General features: G+C 37.8%; 1 protein-coding gene across 1 annotated transcript in view; it reads right to left on the reverse strand.

Annotated features, from left to right (window-relative positions):
* Positions 1-17,774, reverse strand: part of LOC149452002 (guanylate-binding protein 6-like) — a 62,914-nt gene extending 45,140 nt beyond the window's left edge. Inside the window, exon 1 of the mRNA XM_089689879.1 lies at positions 17,612-17,774. Coding sequence (XP_089546005.1) covers positions 17,612-17,774 — 163 coding nt within the window. The remainder of the gene's footprint in view (positions 1-17,611) is intronic.
* Positions 17,775-18,186: the final 412 nt, after the last annotated feature.

Here is an 18,186-nt window from a genome sequence, read left to right on the forward strand (position 1 = left end):
TTGAGGTTCACGAGGATTTTGTAAAGTCTGCACTGGATGATCTACACGTCCATTTGGAAATATTTGCACAGAGACATTTGGGAATACTTTTTAGGAAGTTTTATCATTTTTGGGACATTTTTATATTTATTTTATATTTTTTTGTTTGGACATATATTTCAATTTTTACATTTATATTTATGTGGTTGGGATATCTATATACTGTTTGTGTATATTGGGAAGTAACTATATTTAGAAAAGGTCTTGTGAATGGACTGTTCCTGACCTCATCACACCCACAGACCAACTCTGGACATGAAGATGGAAGGAACAGTCCACCGTTGGACGTGGGGGAGCATGGTTTTCCGGGGGATCGAAGGATCGAGTAAGTAGCCTTTCAGCGCATATATTTGTTAAAACGAGCAGTTAAACAATGCAGGGCGGGCACAGCCCCACTGCATGGGAGACATTTTTTTTTTTTATGTAATTCTGTTTTAATGTTTGGAGAACACATTCGTGCAAAAATTATTTTAAGCTTAAAATGTCTAACTTGCTGATATGATAATTGATTGAAATCATTGCATAATATATTTGAACTGCAAGGAAAATTAATTTTAATAAAATATAATGAAAATCAATTCTGCACATTGGACAGGCCAATAACAAGAACTTAACCTGTTAATATGAAATATTCAACACATCAGGCAAAGAAAACAAATTAGAATTTGCATCCCTGGATATCTCACACTCACCCATTAAGGCACAGAGAACAGATACAAGCACACTTTGCGTTAGTGATTCAACAGACTGGAGATCGTTTTAAAAGTCTTTCAACACCATGAAGTGGTCTTTGGGGATTTCTATTACTCCTATCATCTTGGGTGCAGCAGGAATCATCCTAAATCTTTTATTACTGACTATTTACCTCAGAGATTGGTACAAAGGAAAACGTCCTACAGCCTGCGACCTGATCCTATCGGCTGTGACATTCACTAATATGATTTTTCAGTGCATAATAATTGCCGATGGTCTCATATTTTATTTGCAGTCAAACATGATGATCCCGCAAGGATTTTATTTATATGATTTTATAATATTTTTTTTTCTCATGGACATAAGTTTCTGGCAAACCGCTCTCCTCTCAACTTATTACTGTGCAAAACTGCTCAACTTTTCCCACCATGTATTCCAGTGGATGAAAAAGATTATATCAACTTCTACAAATTTGCTTTTGTTGGTGTCGGCAGGTTTTTGTTTTCTAATAAGTCTTCCTCTTATTTGGACCATTCATTTTGACAGCCCAGTAAATGGGACAGAACCTATAGGAGGCATGGATTATATTTTTGGTTTTGGCGGCCTCTTTAATGTCTTGAACATGGTGTTGGGTTGCTGTTTGCCCTTTACTTTGACTTTTACCTGTATTACACTCAGCGTAGGATCACTTGTGAAACACGCCTGGAGTATCAGGAAGAATTCTCTCCAGTTCAGCTCCCCTCCGCAGATTGGTGGTCTTGTGTGGGCAGCCAGTACCATGGTGCTCTGTGCATTGCTGGATTTGGTTTGCTGTGTGGATATTGTCAATCATGTGTTAGCTAAATTTAACAATGGAGATGCTGTGAACACAATTAGGTGGGTGCTTATAGCATTGTATCCTACAGTTCGTTCCATTGTTCTAGTATTTGGAAACCCCCAGTTAAAAAAACAGCTGGGCGAAATGTGTGCGTTTTCCCTTGTTCTGGTGAAGTCTTGTTGCTAAAATAAGAAAAGATGCATTTCCAACACACACTGACAACTTTCTGCTGACTTTTATAGTGAATGGGTTGGCACGTTAGAAAACCCCCATTTATTAAGCCACCTGACCACATTTTAATGGCCAGGAACTGTGTTATTGGTAGCTAGTTGTGAGTGGGAACAGCCCCATCTGTTTTCTGGGTCCAAGAAACGTGAGCAAGTTTGGTTTGCTTCAAACTCAAACTGATCTGAAAATGAAGCTCATCCCTATTTTTAATATAACATGCACAGATGACATAATTAGGCGGGCACTTATAGCATTATATCCTATAGTTTGTTCCATTGTTCTAATATTTGGATATCCCCGGCTTTTGGAAACCTCACAATTTTTAAGCCGCCTGGCCATGTTTTAGGGGCCAGGAACGGCATCACTGGGTACCAGTTGTTATGATAATGAACAGCTGCATCTGTTTGCTTGGTCTGTGAAATGTAACTGAGCTTGGTTCACTTCAAACCCTTTCCTGACCCCAATATGAAGCTCATCCCTAGTTTGAATATGACCTTCTTAGATCTAAAATGGACATAAAGTTATGGCAACTCAACACTGGCATGCAATATATTTTAACATTTTCTTGTCCAATGTTTTTATTGATTCATATTCAAAATACAATGTTCAGGATACAAGCACTGTAACTGAAGACACATTGGACAGTACAAGGTCCATTAAATACAATTATTTAATCTAAGGTAGCCAGAGATGGAAAAAAAACCCAAAAAACTGTTGTCACTAACTTAAGTAACAAAAATGAACAAACCTAGATGGGGCAACAAAATGGTCATGGATAACATTCTCTATGGACAGCGACTAATAATAGAGATATACAGTTGAACAGAACTAGGTATCAATGGAGTTGATGGGTGGCCAACCGGAGAGACTAAGTAGCTTAAAAGTGATCAAAAATTGCAGGAGATTTGAAAGAAAGAAGAAAAAGAGGAAGAAACAAAGAGGGAAAAGAGAAAGGAAGGATGGGGGTGGGTAAGTGTCCCAGGGGTCAGGTGGCTCTTGGCTGTAAGTAGATAATACCATGCTATTGGGTGAAGGGCCATCAGAATTGCAGCAAAAGGGTGGTGTCAAAGTGTGGGGAATGATAGTGATCAACCCATGATTGCCAGATTTTGGCATAGCGTGTCAACTTGTCACATAAGACTGCCACTAGCTAAGGATGGACCATAGCTAGTGTAAATTTAATTATTTTCACAATGTAAAATAAATTTAAAAAAACATTTCATTTTACCAAGTTTACCAAGCTCAGACAGAATATTTGTTTTGGGGAAAAAATTTATAAAAAAAATCATATATATATATATAAAAAAATAAATAAATAAATAAATAAATATATATATATATATATATATATATATATATATATATATATATATATTTACAGAGAGAGAGAGTCTTCTTCACTGCAGCACAGATCAAATGTCAACACTGAGTAAAATCAACATCATATTTTCTTTTTTACATTGTAACATAAACCCACCAAGATTTGAATGTGGTGACACAAACGATTTGAATCTGAGATACACAATTTGACAGGTGGAAGCAAAATTACAAACCTCCATGCTGTGAACAATACTGTATTGAACTATAAGAGGCTTTAAGTTTGGTCAACAGCGTCTTCATTCAATGTTTCTAAATTTCTATAATTATTCAACATAAATGACATCACTGGTCAGTTCTGTGTTGAACTCCGGCTACCACTGATATAAAGATAAAGCTTTAGGAATAATAGTTTCAGCTCGCCCAACAGAGAAAATTAAAAAATGAATTAGTTTAGCATCATATTGACATTTGTATTTTAAATAGTTACCAATCAATCAAGGTAACTTGCTAAAAATACATTATAAGGTTTTTTTTTCTGTCAGATTGGCATCCTACACTTGCTTGTGTGTTGACAATCATTAACAAAGATTAACAAAATCAAAGCTAATTAAAGTATGATTGATACCCTAAGCACAGCAAATATCAGTTGTTTTGTATCATGTTAGAAAGCTACATTGTCTCAACAATTCTAGGATATTAGGATTTTTTAAAAATGTATTTGTGAAATATTCTTTAAGTCCCTTAAAGGTAAAGTTCACCTTTTGATAAAAAATTATAAATTATAAAAAAAATGTGTATTTATTATTTTTTGCTGCAGAATCCTGTAAACCATTGCACCAGTGATCACCAGCATTTCTGCATGCCCGTACAGAATGTAAGGGCAAGCAGATATACAGACAGGAAGATTTATTGAACTACTATGGTGTAACAATCATGCACACAGGGAGAGGCGCGGTTTCCATTTTGCTCCAAACTTCTACATTTTGGTATCTCTCCCCAAAACAAATCAGTGTCCCTCCTCCGATTTCCCCCCTCCCTCAGGAATGCAATCAGTGTATGATGCTGAGCCCCTGCCTGACAATCCTTTGCCCAAATAAGGTAATTGGCCTACTGTTGTAAGAAGATACCAATTGATTTTGGGTAGAAAAGAGGCTGTTATGTTTGGTGTGTAGAGAAAGAGAGTACGAGAGATCTTATGCGTGTTAACATCTAGCAGACAGAAAAAAGCAGAGTCTCCTGCCCTGTAACAACAAAACTAGCAGGAGAGACAAGAAGATCCCTTGTGGCTCATAAGACTGGAAACTGCTTAACCCCAGGCATCTTTGTGGGCAAGTACTTATTTACCTAAACATCTTTCTGTTATCTGTTTGCTGTATTGATGTGCTCTGCATATATATATATATATATATATATATATATATATATATATATAGGTTACATCTTTTTTCTGTAAATATTTCTACTGCATCCTTTTGTCCCTTTAGCAATAAATCTTACTTTCTGAAAGTGTTGAACTGTTTCTATAGCTCTTTAATGTAACGTTGAAGAGCGCTACTATGAGTGTTTAACCCCCTGTATAACCTGTGTGTGGAGATAGCGGTATACCGACGATTAACCAATCATCCTAGTGTATTGCTGAGTTTCCTCTGTCTCTGTACAAAAAGGAGGTGGTGGCAGTGTGAAGGGTTAATTGCGTAATTAATCTGACCCAGTAACAAACGTTCCCAGGCTGCAGGTGTGTCAATTGTGGTCCAATTAGCTGGAAAATCGGTGTGCAGGGTGCAGCTGGGTGTGGCATTGTTACGCATGTGACATCGCGGTTTTAGATTGGCTAGTCCTTCAGTCACGAGTTTGGTGAGAAGGTCAGGGGTCTGATGCGCGTTCGTCACATATGAGCGATCCCAATACCAGTTAGGAAATGCAATGAGGAGCAGATAATATCTTACCCTCGGTTCACATCTGTGCGGGTGGTGCCACTGTGGGACCCGCACAAATACCTGCAGCCACACCACCCTCACAGAGGAATGCGGTACCCTCACTGGAAATCGCAGCCGTTCTGGGATCCTCGGTTCCTGTATGGGCTGTGATTTCCCAAGTAGTGCAGGGACTTCTTCCCTGCATGTCCCAGGGCAGAGGAGTCCATTAAAATGAATGGGTTCTCGTTCCCATGCAAATCGTGTCCCACGTGGCCACACAGATGTGAATCAGTTACAGTTATTCTAAAAAATGAATGCCGGTGTGCAAACCAAGGATGTCTTTTGTCATTAAAGCGGGATGTTGAGTTATGTCAAGTATGAAAAATCCTTTCCATCAGCATAATACAATCTCATCTGGTCATTAACTGTGAAGCAGAAACATCAGAAGATCTCCATTGAAGAACTATTGCCCGGGGTGTGGCTACGCAGATCTTACCAATGAGTTCCTCCAGAATATACGGAATAGGGGCAAAAAAAAGGTGATTAGCTATTGTTAAGGTGATTGATCTTCTTATCTGGGGCGACACATTGATCACTAGTAGTAGGTACTAGTTTATCACATGAGCAGAAAATTTTGAGAAAGAGAGACGGGGTTGAGCAGCCACAATGTCAATGAACTCACAGAGCATGGCTCTGGAACAAGCCCACACAAATGCCCCCCTAGCAAGAGGCTTGTTAGGGTGGGTACTTGGCAGGAGGAGGAGCCAGCAGGAGCATCATCAGGGGAAGAGGACGATCTGGGCTGCTCTGTGCAAAACCATTACAGATCAGGTAAGTATAACATGTCTGTTATTTTTTAATATGGGTTTTCAATAGACATGTGCAGAACAAAAAAATGTGTTTTGTTTCGGATCCATTTATTAAGTTACTAATTTTGTTTTGAATTAGTAGCAACGTTTGTTTTGTTTTGTTTTTTTTGTTTTGCTTCGCTTATTCCTTTTTAACCAGATTCAAATCTTTACAATTGATTTCAATCTAATCAAATTTGAATAGGACCAAATTGAATCAATCCGAATTCACTGTGCAGAATAGTTTCAAATTTTGGAAGAAGGTTAAATTCTTTCTATTTTATTCAATTTGAACCTATTCCAATTTTTTTTTCCAATGCTATTCTTTTATTTTCTTCTCTATTGTATTATTTTCTATTCTATTCTATTTTATTCTATTCTTTTATTTTCTATTTTATTTTGTTCTGTTTTACTATATTCTTTTTTATCTTATTCTGTTTTTTGAATTTCAGAAGACAGCTATATTCTTTCTATTTTATTCTATTCTATCTTTGCTTTTCTTTTCTTGTCTTTTCTTTATTTTTTTATATTCTAGTCTATTCATTTATTTTCTATTTTATTGTATTATTTTATTTTTTGTATTCTATTCTATTCTATTCAATTCTATTACTATGTGTTCTATTATATTTTATTTTATTCTTTAATTTTTTTTATTATATTCTACTTTATTCTGTTCTGTTTTACTCTATTCTTCTCTATTCTAATCCATTCTATTCATTTTATTTTCTATTCAGTTTTCCTATTCATTTTTCTCTATTCCTTTATTTTCTGTTCTATTCTTTCTAGTCTTTTCTGTTCTATTATATCCCTTTATTTTCTATTCTATTTTTTCTGTTCTATTTTATTCAGTTTTATTTTATGCTTTTTGAAATTTGAATTTCAGAAGACGGATATATTCTAATACACATGGTCTTTGAAGGAACTCAGCAATCATTAGCAATATGTTTATATTTTTAATTTGTTCGAGATTTTGTTGTGGAATTTGATTCGAATTTGTTTCACATTGTGGACAAACTTTTGTTTCATTTTTTTTAATTCATTTAAATTTGTTACTATTGTAAAATGGAAATTCCGATGCATATGAACCTTAATAATGAAACTGTTGTCCAAATTTTGATTCATAATGAAGTGAATCGCACATGTCTAGTTTACAATCACTTTAACATGTAAGTGCAAATTTGAATGCGCATTTAAATTGTTACACTTGTTGATATAATTATTGGCTGAAATTCTTCCATAATATATTTGCACCTCGTGGAAAATTAATTTTAATAAAACATAATCATAATCAATACTGAACATATTAAACAAATCTGTAGCGACACCTTAGCATGTTAATGTTAAATATTCAAAACTCATCAGGCAGAGGAAACAAAGTGAGAATTTGCATCCCTGGCTATTCCAGGCTCACCTATTGAGAGACAAAGGAAAGAAACAAGAACACTTCTCAGTAGTGACTCAACAGACCGGAGGTCTTCCAGAAAGACTTTTCACATCATGTGGAATCTGGAGATTTTTACCATTTCTATCATCTTGGGTGCACCAGGGATCATCCTAAACATCTTAATAATGATCATTTATCTCAGAAGTTGGTGCAAAGGAAAACGTCCAACAGCCTGCGACCTGATCCTGTCGGCTGTGACATTCACTAACATGATCCTTCAGTTTATAATAATTGCCGCTGGTCTCATATTTTATGTACCGTCAAACATGATGATCCCGAAGGGACTTTATTTATGTGATTTTATAATGTTTTTTTTTCTCATGGAAACAAGTTTCTGGCAAACCGCTCTCCTCTCAACTTATTACTGTGCAAAATTGTTCAACTTCTCCCACCATTTATTCCAGTGGGTGAAAAAGATGATGTCAACTTCTACAAATCTGCTTTTGTTGGTGTCGGCAGGTTTATGTTTTCTAATAAGCCTTCCTCTTATTTGGACCATTCATTTTGGCAGTCCAGTAAATGTGACAGAACCTTTAAGAGGCATGGATTATGTGGTTGGCTTTAGTGAACTGTTCAATCTCTTGAACATGGTGTTGGGTTGCTGTTTGCCGTTTACGTTGACTCTTACCTGTATTACACTCAGCGTAGGATCACTTCTGAAACACGCCTGGAGTATCAGGAGGAATGCTCTCCAGCTCGGCTCCCCTCGGCAGATCGGTGGTCTAGTCCGGGCAGCCAGTAACATGGTGGTTTGCGCATTGCTGGATTTCATTTTCTGTGTGGATGTTGTCGATCAGATTTTAGTAAATTTTAACAGTAGAGATATGGTAGCCATAATTAGATGGGCAATTATACCATTGTATCCTACAGCTCGTTCCGTTGCTCTAATAATTGGAAACCCCCAGTTAAAAAAACAGCTGGGAGACATGTGTGCCTCCTGTTACTCTGGTGAAAGCAAGTCTATAGCTACAGCCGGCCTTGGATAGTTCAAATCTTGGCTGGTTCAGCAGAGATGGGGTAAGATTCGTGCATGGGCAGGCTGGTTGTACTGAAATCAATCCATTGATCGACTTCAGTATAACCAGCCTTTCAGATTTTTGGAATGTGTCTGCTGTCGGTTATAACTGCTAGCAGTAATCATCATGCCAACGGGGAAGCCTGCCCGCGCCGGAAGAACACACTAGCCTTGACTGTGTTGATGGGGGAATCAAGTGATTTTCTTTCCTGCAACCCGTAGTTACAGAAAAGGAAATTGAATCATCTATGGCTTACCTAAGATATGTACACTCACCGGCCACTTTATTAGGTACACCTTGCTAGTATTGAGTTGGACCCCTTTTTGCCTTCAGAATGGGCTTCATTCTTCATGGCATGGATTCAACAAGGTGTTGGAAATATTCCTCAGAGATTTTGGTCCATATAGACAAGAGTTACTGTTCTACGCCTTTCTATCATCTTCAACCAGTCTGTCCATTCTCTTCTGACCTCTGACATCAACAAGGAATTTTCCTCCACACAACTGCCACTGGATATTTTCTCTTTTTTCAGGATCATTCTCTGTAAACCCTAGAGATGGTTTTACATGAAAATCCCAGTAGATCAGCAGTTTTTGAAATACTCAGAGCAGCCCATCTGGCACTAACAACCTTGTCACATTCAAAGATGCTTAAATCCCCTTTCTTCCCCATTCTGATGCTTGGCTTGAACTTCAGCAAATTGTCTTCACCACGTCTAGATGCCTAACTGCTTTGAATTGCTGGCATGTGATTGGCTGAATACTAATTTGTGTTACCAAGCAATTGAACAGGTGTACCTAATAAAGTGGCTGGTGAGTGTATGTGGTAACTAGAGATGAGCGAATCGAACCAGGCGAACCGGAATTCGAGTCGAATTTCAGGAAATATTCGATTCGCGGCGAAACCGAAATTTTGCCTACTTCGGGTGCGCGAATCGAACATTTCCCGATCAGCCGGCAAAAGTGTCCCTGCAGTGAGCTCCGCTATTTCTGACAGTTCTCTGACAGAAGGAACACATGTTTAGCGGTTGAAACATTGTATCTATTAGTTTACATTTAGGATACAGATGTTTCAACCGCTGTACATGTGAAGAAGCTGTGAGAGAACTGTCAGAAATAGAGGAACTCTGCACATACACTTTTTGCCGGCTTGGAATTATTCTTCTTTTCATTCTACTTCTTCTTCTTCTTCTTCTTCTTCTTCATCCTCATCCTCATCCTCTTCTTCTGAGGATGAGGATGAGGATGAAGAAGAAAAAGAAGCAGTAGGATGAAAATAAGAATAATTCCAAGCCGGCAAAAAGTGTATGTGCAGAGTTCCTCTATTCTGCAGATACACTTAGAGGAGCTCTGCACATACACTTTTTGCCTGTTTGGAATTAATCTTATTTTCATCCTACTTCTTCTTCTTCTTCTTCTTCTTTATCCTCATCCTCAGAAGAAGAAGAAGAGGATGAAGAAGAAGAAGAAGAAGAAGTAGGATGAAAATAAGAATAATTGCAAGCCGGCAAAAAGTGTATGTGCAGAGTTCCTCTATTCTGCAGATACACTTAGAGGAGCTCTGCAGATACACTTAGAGGAGCTCTGCACATACACTTTTTGCCGGCTTGGAATTAATCTTATTTTCATCCTACTTCTTCTTCTTCTTCATCCTCATCCTCATCCTCAGAAGAAGAAGAAGAGGATGAGGATGAGGATGAGGATGAAGAAGAAGAAGAAGAAGAAGTAGGATGAAAATAAGAATAATTCCAAGCCGGCAAAAAGTTTATGTGCAGAGCTCCTCTAAGTGTATCTGCAGAGCTCCTCTAAGTGTATCTGCAGAATAGAGGAACTCTGCACATACACTTTTTGCCGAAAACCGCTGTATGGAGGGAATGTCCCAGAACTGTCATAAATAGTCTATTTCTGACAGTTCTGGGAAATTCACTCCATACAGCTGTTTCAACCGCTGTATGGAGGGAATGTCATAGAACTGTCAGAAATAGACTATTAATGACAGTTCTGGGACTGTCCTTCCATACAGCGGTTGAAACATTGTATCTATTTGTTTCCATAAATGGATCCATTTATGGAAACAAATAGATACAATGTTTCAACCGCTGTATGGAAGGACAGTCCCAGAACTGTCATTAATAGTCTATTTCTGACAGTTCATTTATGGAAACAAATAGATACAATGTTTCAACCGCTGTATGGAAGGACAGTCCCAGAACTGTCATTAATAGTCTATTTCTGACAGTTCTATGACATTCCCTCCATACAGCGGTTGAAACAGCTGTATGGAGTGAATGTCCCAGAACTGTCAGAAATAGACAGAAACTGTCACAGAACTGTCCTTCTTCTCATCCTTCTCCTTCTTCTCATCCTTCTTCTCATCCTTCTTCTCATCCTTCTTCTCATCCTTCTCCTTCTTCTCATCCTTCTCCTTCTTCTCATCCTTCTCCTTCTCCTTCTTCTCATCCTTCTCCTTCGTCTCATCCTTCTTCTCATCCTTCTCCTTCTTCTCATCCTTCTCCTTCTTCTCATCCTTCTCCTTCTCCTTCTTCTCATCCTTCTCCTTCTCCTTCTTCTCATCCTTCTCCTTCTCCTTCTTCTCATCCTTCTCCTTCTCCATCTTCTCATCCTTCTCCTTCTCCTTCTTCTCATCCTTATCCTTCTCCTTCTTCTCATCCTTCTCCTTCTCCATCTTCTCATCCTTCTCCTTTTCCTTCTTCTCATCCTTCTCCTTCTGCTTCTCCTTCTCCTTCTCCTTCTTCTCATCCTTCTCCTTCTTCTCATCCTTCTCCTTCTTCTCATCCTTCTCCTTCTCCTTCTTCTCATCCTTCTCCTTCTTCTCATCCTTCTCCTTCTTCTCATCCTTCTCCTTCTCCTCATCCTACTCCTTCTTCTCATCCTTCTCCTTCTCCTTCTTCTCATCCTTCTCCTTCTCCTTCTTCTCATCCTTCTCCTTCTCCTTCTTCTCATCCTTCTCCTTCTCCTTCTTCTCATCCTTCTCCTTCTTCTCATCCTTCTCCTTCTTCTCATCCTTCTCCTTCTCCTTCTTCTCATCCTTCTCCTTCTTCTCATCCTTCTCCTTCTTCTCATCCTTCTCCTTCTTCTTCTCATCCTTCTCCTTCTTCTCATCCTTCTCCTTCTTCTCATCCTTCTTCTCATCCTTCTCCTTCTTCTCATCCTTCTCCTTCTCCTTCTTCTCATCCTTCTCCTTCTCCTTCTTCTCATCCTTCTCCTTCTTCTCATCCTTCTCCTTCTTCTCATCCTTCTTCTCATCCTTCTCCTTCTTCTCATCCTTCTCCTTCTTCTCATCCTTCTCCTTCTCATCCTTCTCTTTCTTCTCATCCTTCTCCTTCTTCTCATCCTTCTCCTTCTCCTTCGTCTCATCCTTCTTCTCCTCATCCTTCTCCTTCTTCTCATCCTTCTCCTTCTCCTTCTTCTCATCCTTCTCCTTCTCCTTCTTCTCATCCTTCTCCTTCTCCTTCTTCTCATCCTTCTCCTTCTCCTTCTTCTCATCCTTCTCCTTCTTCTCATCCTTCTCCTTCTCCTTCTCCTTCTCCTTCTCTTTCCTCATCTCCAAGGGCATTTAAATTAAAGGTACAGTGTTCTGCACTAATTTAAAGGCTCTCTGAAGCCTAGAAACCCTTTTTATAAGTCATCTTCGTAGCGAAGAAATTCGCATCGAATCGAATTTCACACTGGAATTCGCCGAATCAGCCGAATCGAATTTTTGAGAAATTCGCTCATCTCTAGTGGTAACAGAGCAGTTAGGCATGGGTACATTTTTTCAGTACGTGAGGGTAGCCTGGGGCAGGAAATATGTCATTCACACTATTCACAAGGTGAAAATAAATTTAAAAAATCCTTATGAATGAAAATGAATGCAGCCACCGCATGTAAAGGTGAGTAAACTGCAACATATTACATATCTGTTTTGGGGAATTAGATATACTTTAAAATACCATTTATAGATGTTCAGCTTGATATTATCAAATGTTACACTTGTATTGATCTGTATTTTGCTGACAAATATTATTTATATATGATTTTCAAATAATTTAGTTGACCTTAGTTTAGGCCTTCTTGCAACCTATTGTTCTGTGAAGTTGTATAATCCATATCCTCATGCTATTTGCCTATGGGGTTTTTTTTTGTTATAAATATCTATTTAATAGGTTAATACATATAGCCAGTTTTGGAATGTCATAGAAAATAACTTTACATTTTTTGTAATCTTTTTGAATAATCAATACTTCTACTTCATAAAAAATACACCCAGCAGTACTCAAACAAACAATATTCAGAGTCGGGTCATAAATGACAATACGCAGCAATGAGTGACATCTATAGTGCATATATCAATGCAGAGCGTTTTACATACAGTATGTTAGAACATAAAAAAGAAAGAGCAAAACCATCCAAAATGTCTGGGAACAAGGAGGGGGGTGGTGGGTGGTTCCCATCAGTGGTGTTGGGCATAATATCTCTTGGATGTTAAGACCACTGAATAGAAAACAGTGGGCTCTCTAGATCAATAAAGCCTAGATTAGTCTGAGTATAAAGAAGGAGGTTGGTCTCTATAATAAAGACGTCTAGAGGTTAGGTGCCTAGGTTTTGTATATTGGTCAAAAGTGGTTGTATGGTTGTTTGGACTTTTGCTTTGGTGGAGCATCCATATTGTCCAAATGACAAAAAATGATCTTATTGGTCTCTCATAGAGAAGAACCGAGGTTTGGTCTTCATAATGGTGTTGACCTTATTATTCCATTCAGCATTGGTTAGCAGATGGGACTTCTTCTAAAGGGTTGGAATACGGGGTTTGCCAGCATTAAAGTGGAACTTTAGGCAAAATGTTTGTTTTCATTTTAGACAGAGTAAGGAAGGGTTACATATGGTTTTTTCCATCTGTGTCCCATTGTGGAGACTTGCCTTTACTTCCTGTCACATTGCCAAATAGAAGGTGAAAAGAAATCCCTGCAAATAAAGGGAATTCCTTGGGGCCCCCCAGATTACCAGATTGAGTGTTCCCATTGGAAGATCTATTACTTTTCTGGGGACAACCCAATATTTGGGGTTTTCTTTTACTTTCAGTGACAATGGTAAATGGAACAAGTAGAGAGGGTGAAATCTCCTTAACGGGAGTACAGACAGCAATAAAAATCTGACAAGCATTCTAATGCATCTCCACTCTATCCAAAACTAAAAAAAACACATTTGCCTTTAGTTGTACTTTAGGTGGTATTATAACTCTCTCATTAAATGTTATTTGCCGAGATGTGTTGTGACGTGGGTACACTGAAGGATCAGCTGAGAGTGGGCTTTCCAAGATTTGGTTTGTTTTAACCTCAGTCTAGAACTGGGTGAGTGTGGAACAGTCCCACCAAATATGTAAGACGGTACCTTGTGGACTGCTTCATCTCCAACAAAGGTCTAGTATATGTGTACACTGGGCGCTCTATACCATCGATTTATTCATTTATGACATGATTCCCAAGTTCTTGTGCTAAAAGGTCTTACATATGTATGTATATCCTTTTATATTTAATACAGACTCTGTACCATTGGTTCATTAATTTATAACAGGATTTCTGAGTTCTTGGAATAAAGAGTGTATGCTCATGTTTGACATCTGCTCTACAGAGGGTCTCAAAAAGGGACAGTGTGTTCAAGCATCTTATAGTTGGAGAGGTTTGGTTACAAAATTGAGCAATTGTATATATCTCCAATGATCCATTGGGAATTGTCCAAACCTCTTAAGTCATTGAAAGACTGAAGTTTCCCACAACTCATGAATTTGAAAAAGCAAGTTTCTCCATTTACACCCCACAAATGAAAAAAAGCTGGGGATTTACCCAGGGTGAACTATGGGAATCCCCATAAAGGTAATAATGAGGAGGGTTGGGAGAAAGAAGTACCAGAATTTTAAGAGTGTGTTGTGCTAGAGAGGATGTGATTTCTGAGAGTTCAATAATTGCTTTTTTAACACCATTTTCAGTCAAAAATGTAATTTTGATATTTTCCTTGCCAATAAACATGATGTACTGATTTGCAACATATTTGTACTTTTGATTACCTTAAGCTTGGTTATGCCTGACTATATATTCTCTGTTATTATGTCCACTCTGTGTTATCTAACTGCTTCATTTACTTTGGTTATGCTGTACTCAACTGCCAAATACATTTCACAAATGCTTGTACCACATTGTTTTATGAAACAAAAAATCAATAAAAATGTATTTAATGAAAAAAAAATTTTTTTTTTGTAAGACCATATATAAAAACTTTTGTTTGTCCTAATCATATATGTATTACTTTATTGATTTAAACAGGTCCATAGCAGAAGTGAAGCAGAAGTGAAAAAATGGGCCCAAAGGTGGCTTAAAAGTTTCAGAGGTGAAATGGTTAAAATGTATCCTGTTTTTTTTAGGCATTTTTACATATGCTTGTACTACATTTTTTTATGAAAAAAAAAATCAATAAAAATGTATTTAATGAAAAAAAATATTTTTTTTGTAAGACCATATATAAAAAATTTTGTTTGTCCTAAAATATATATGTATTATCTATTACTATTTAAACAGGCCCATAGCAGAAGTGAAGCAGAAGTGAAAAAATGGGCCCAAAGGTGGTTTAAAAGTTTCAGAGGTGAAATGGTTAAAATGTATCCAGTATTTTTAGGCATTTTAAAATTTTTCACATATGTTAAAATCAGCATTTTTTCCTTAAAAATGACTTATAACCCCTAAATATTATATGCTTTTCTGGAAACAGAGGCTCTGGAGAATAAAATAGTGGCTGCTGCGATTTATCACACACAAGCTCTAAGGAAAAAATCACTAAAATGAATTTTAGTGCACATAAACGTATACACAGTAATACCCATTTTTGAATAAAATAAACAGTAAAAGATAAGGTTGTGTTGAGAAAATAGATACCAAACACGCCAAGACTCAAAATTACTTGCCCCTAAGAAATGATGACAAACTACGATTCCTAAAAGTTTTCATAGATGAAGCTTTAATGATGGCCCTAGAATTATTTCTCTCACTCTGACATTTGTGAGGATAACATACATGTGTTGTGCAATCACTGCATACATATGAATGCAGAACCTTTGCACATGTATGCATACAGGGGAGGACAGGGTGCTATTCAATTTTTTTTAATGACTTTTATTTATTATTAAAATCTGTTCTTCTCCACTTTTTCATTTAAAGGAGATGTACAGCCAAAGCTCCTTTGGCTGTACTTTTCCTGTGGATCATAGAGGTGCAGTGTGTTCTGCACTCCTGTGACCTATTTTCTGGCTGACATCACTCATTCAGTCCAGACTGGGGAAAGATCCTGACTTTAAAGCCAGAATCCACCCCAGAGTCTGGAGCGGCACCTGACTCAGCCTCTTAGCAATGTGTGAGAGCCAGCCGCTTCCTCCCCCTCCACAGCCCAGTGCTCCAGTAAGCATGGGGAGAGCAGAGAGTGGTGACTGACAGTCCTACCCTTAGAGCCGGTGGGAGATAGATGCAGCAGGGGACCAATGCTGCATCCACCTAGGTAAATATATCTGGGCAAAAAAAAGGCCCTACTTCTCTTAACTTTATTTCTATCACAAGGGAGCTAACAAACCCGCATGTGATAGCTTTGGACAGGTGACAGGTATTCTTTATGCAGAAATCAAGGGTCTGTTAGAGTCCCAATGTCTCCCCTGCCCTTTAGATCAGCTGAATTGTGCTTTATTAGGTGCCTCCCTGACTGTAACATCCATGGAATGACAGCTTTTAAACCAGAAGTGAGGAAAGTGTCATCTTCTGCAGCTTCATTCATTACAGAGAGGATCAGAGATAGGATATTACTTTCTGTCCTCTGTATTTACTGACCCTGGCAGTTTACTGTGGTCCTTGGCTCCCTGGTGGAATGGGAGAGCCTGGGAACCACTGTAACTGGCAGCAGGGAGACCTTCTCTGTAAAAGTGATCAGGTGGCTGTAGAACTGTCCAGGTCACTTTTAGTAAACAGCTAATCTCCGGCTGTAAAAATTACACCCAGATGATGGCTGTAGCCATGGTTTTAGTATCACCACTTGTTGGCAGACCATACACCAGGTGGTCATCAAATGGTTTATTCTTAAAGATATTTAAGAAATAGAAAAAAAACTGTGTCCATTGTGGTTTGTGTCTTTACGTTGTCTATATGACACACAACATTACAATTAGTTTGCAGGTCCTATTTAGTCATTTGATCTCTGAACCTCGGTATTCACATTTTATATGTATTCAAAGTCAGCCTAGTGATATTATTTTGAAAGATGGAATCTACAGGTGGATTTTACATGGTCAGGTAAGATCAGAAAAAAACTAAGATCTCGCGGTCTTATAGTGGTGGACCTTTTTCATGGAAGATATACCACCAGAACCACCAGAAGGCATTGGATTGTCCTTTCTATCGGAGGTTAGTATAGTAGTTGGAGTTGGTCTTTCTTTTTCTTTTGAGAGTTATGGAGGATCCATGCATTTTTGGCTCAAGCTTTACTTGGGCTTTAAGAAACACCAATATACTTACAACATTCATAATGAATATAGCTCAATTGTTCTAACTAAAAGAGAAGTGAATGTAGAAGATATAAAAACCCAACTGCCCATCCTCATTAACCCCATCCTTTGTCTAAAACAACATATATACAGTATATAGCCATGGCCCATCAATCCAGCAAAGAGAATTGGAAATGCCAATATCAGCAAAGGGCACAGAGAGTGGAAGATGTTGTTGGGTCAATAAAAAGTAAATCTTTAGGATAGCAAGGAAGAGAGGAGCAGTTTGGATTATTAAATGTTATTACATATTATTATTATTATACATTAAGTACATTTAGCATTTAAATTTGTAAACAGAATAAAAATAAAACAAGTCCATAACAATGCAGCTCTTAGATTTGCCGGTGTCACACAGAGCATTACATTCAATTTGCATGTTCTATTTGAATTTGACCATTTGATCTCTGAACCTCAGTATTCATATTTTGCATAAATTCAAAGTCAGCCCATTGAAATCATTGGAGAAGATGACTCTACAGATAATGTTTACATGGTCAGGGAAATGAAGATAAAAGAGGATCCCTGTGTCATATAGCGGTGGAACGTCTCAGTGGAAGCAACTCTACTGGAAGACATTGGATTCTCCATTCTATCAGTCTTGCAGAGAACATCTCACGACAGAGCTTTCTAAAAGATAAAGTTTATGATCTTTGCAAGATGCTTAGCGTTACCACGGTGATCTGTTTAGTTGTCCTGACATTTGAAGCCATTACCGGCTTCTGTTCTAACATCTTTATCATAGTTTCTCTTATCCTTTCTGGTTATAGAGAGAAATATTTTGCACCGTACACCAGCATCATGATTGCTCTCTGCATTTCCAATGTTGGCTTCACCATTGTGATGTGTGCAGCATTTTAATAAGCTATGGTTGGCCATCGTTATTAGGTGTACCTTACATTACAAACATTCTGATCTACGTGAACTTATACAGCACCACCTCCAGCTCATGGCTTACCTGCAGTCTTTGTTTTTTTTATTTTATAAAAATTGTACAGTTTCAATCCGGATTCTTTGCTTGGGTGAAAATTAAAATTGAAACAATAATACCTTGGATGATAATAATTGTGGAACTTATCTCTTTGTCTGGGAGTTTCCTCGCCTCGTCTAATTTTATTCAAGGATCAACTAAAAATTCAACTATGGGTATGGCTGAGGTGACTTCAGAGTATGGCAAACTGAGTTTGAAATTTGCAACGTATTTCATAACAATGTGTTCATTCCCGTTTTTCATTTCAATATTAACCATGGCTGTCAGTGCTTGGTTTCTAAAGTGGCACAGTTATCGCAT

The sequence above is a fragment of the Staurois parvus genome, unplaced genomic scaffold (assembly GCF_062004578.1).
Source record: "Staurois parvus isolate SC_StPar_1 unplaced genomic scaffold, SC_StPar_1.0 ptg000503l, whole genome shotgun sequence".
Classification (NCBI taxonomy): domain Eukaryota; kingdom Metazoa; phylum Chordata; class Amphibia; order Anura; family Ranidae; genus Staurois; species Staurois parvus.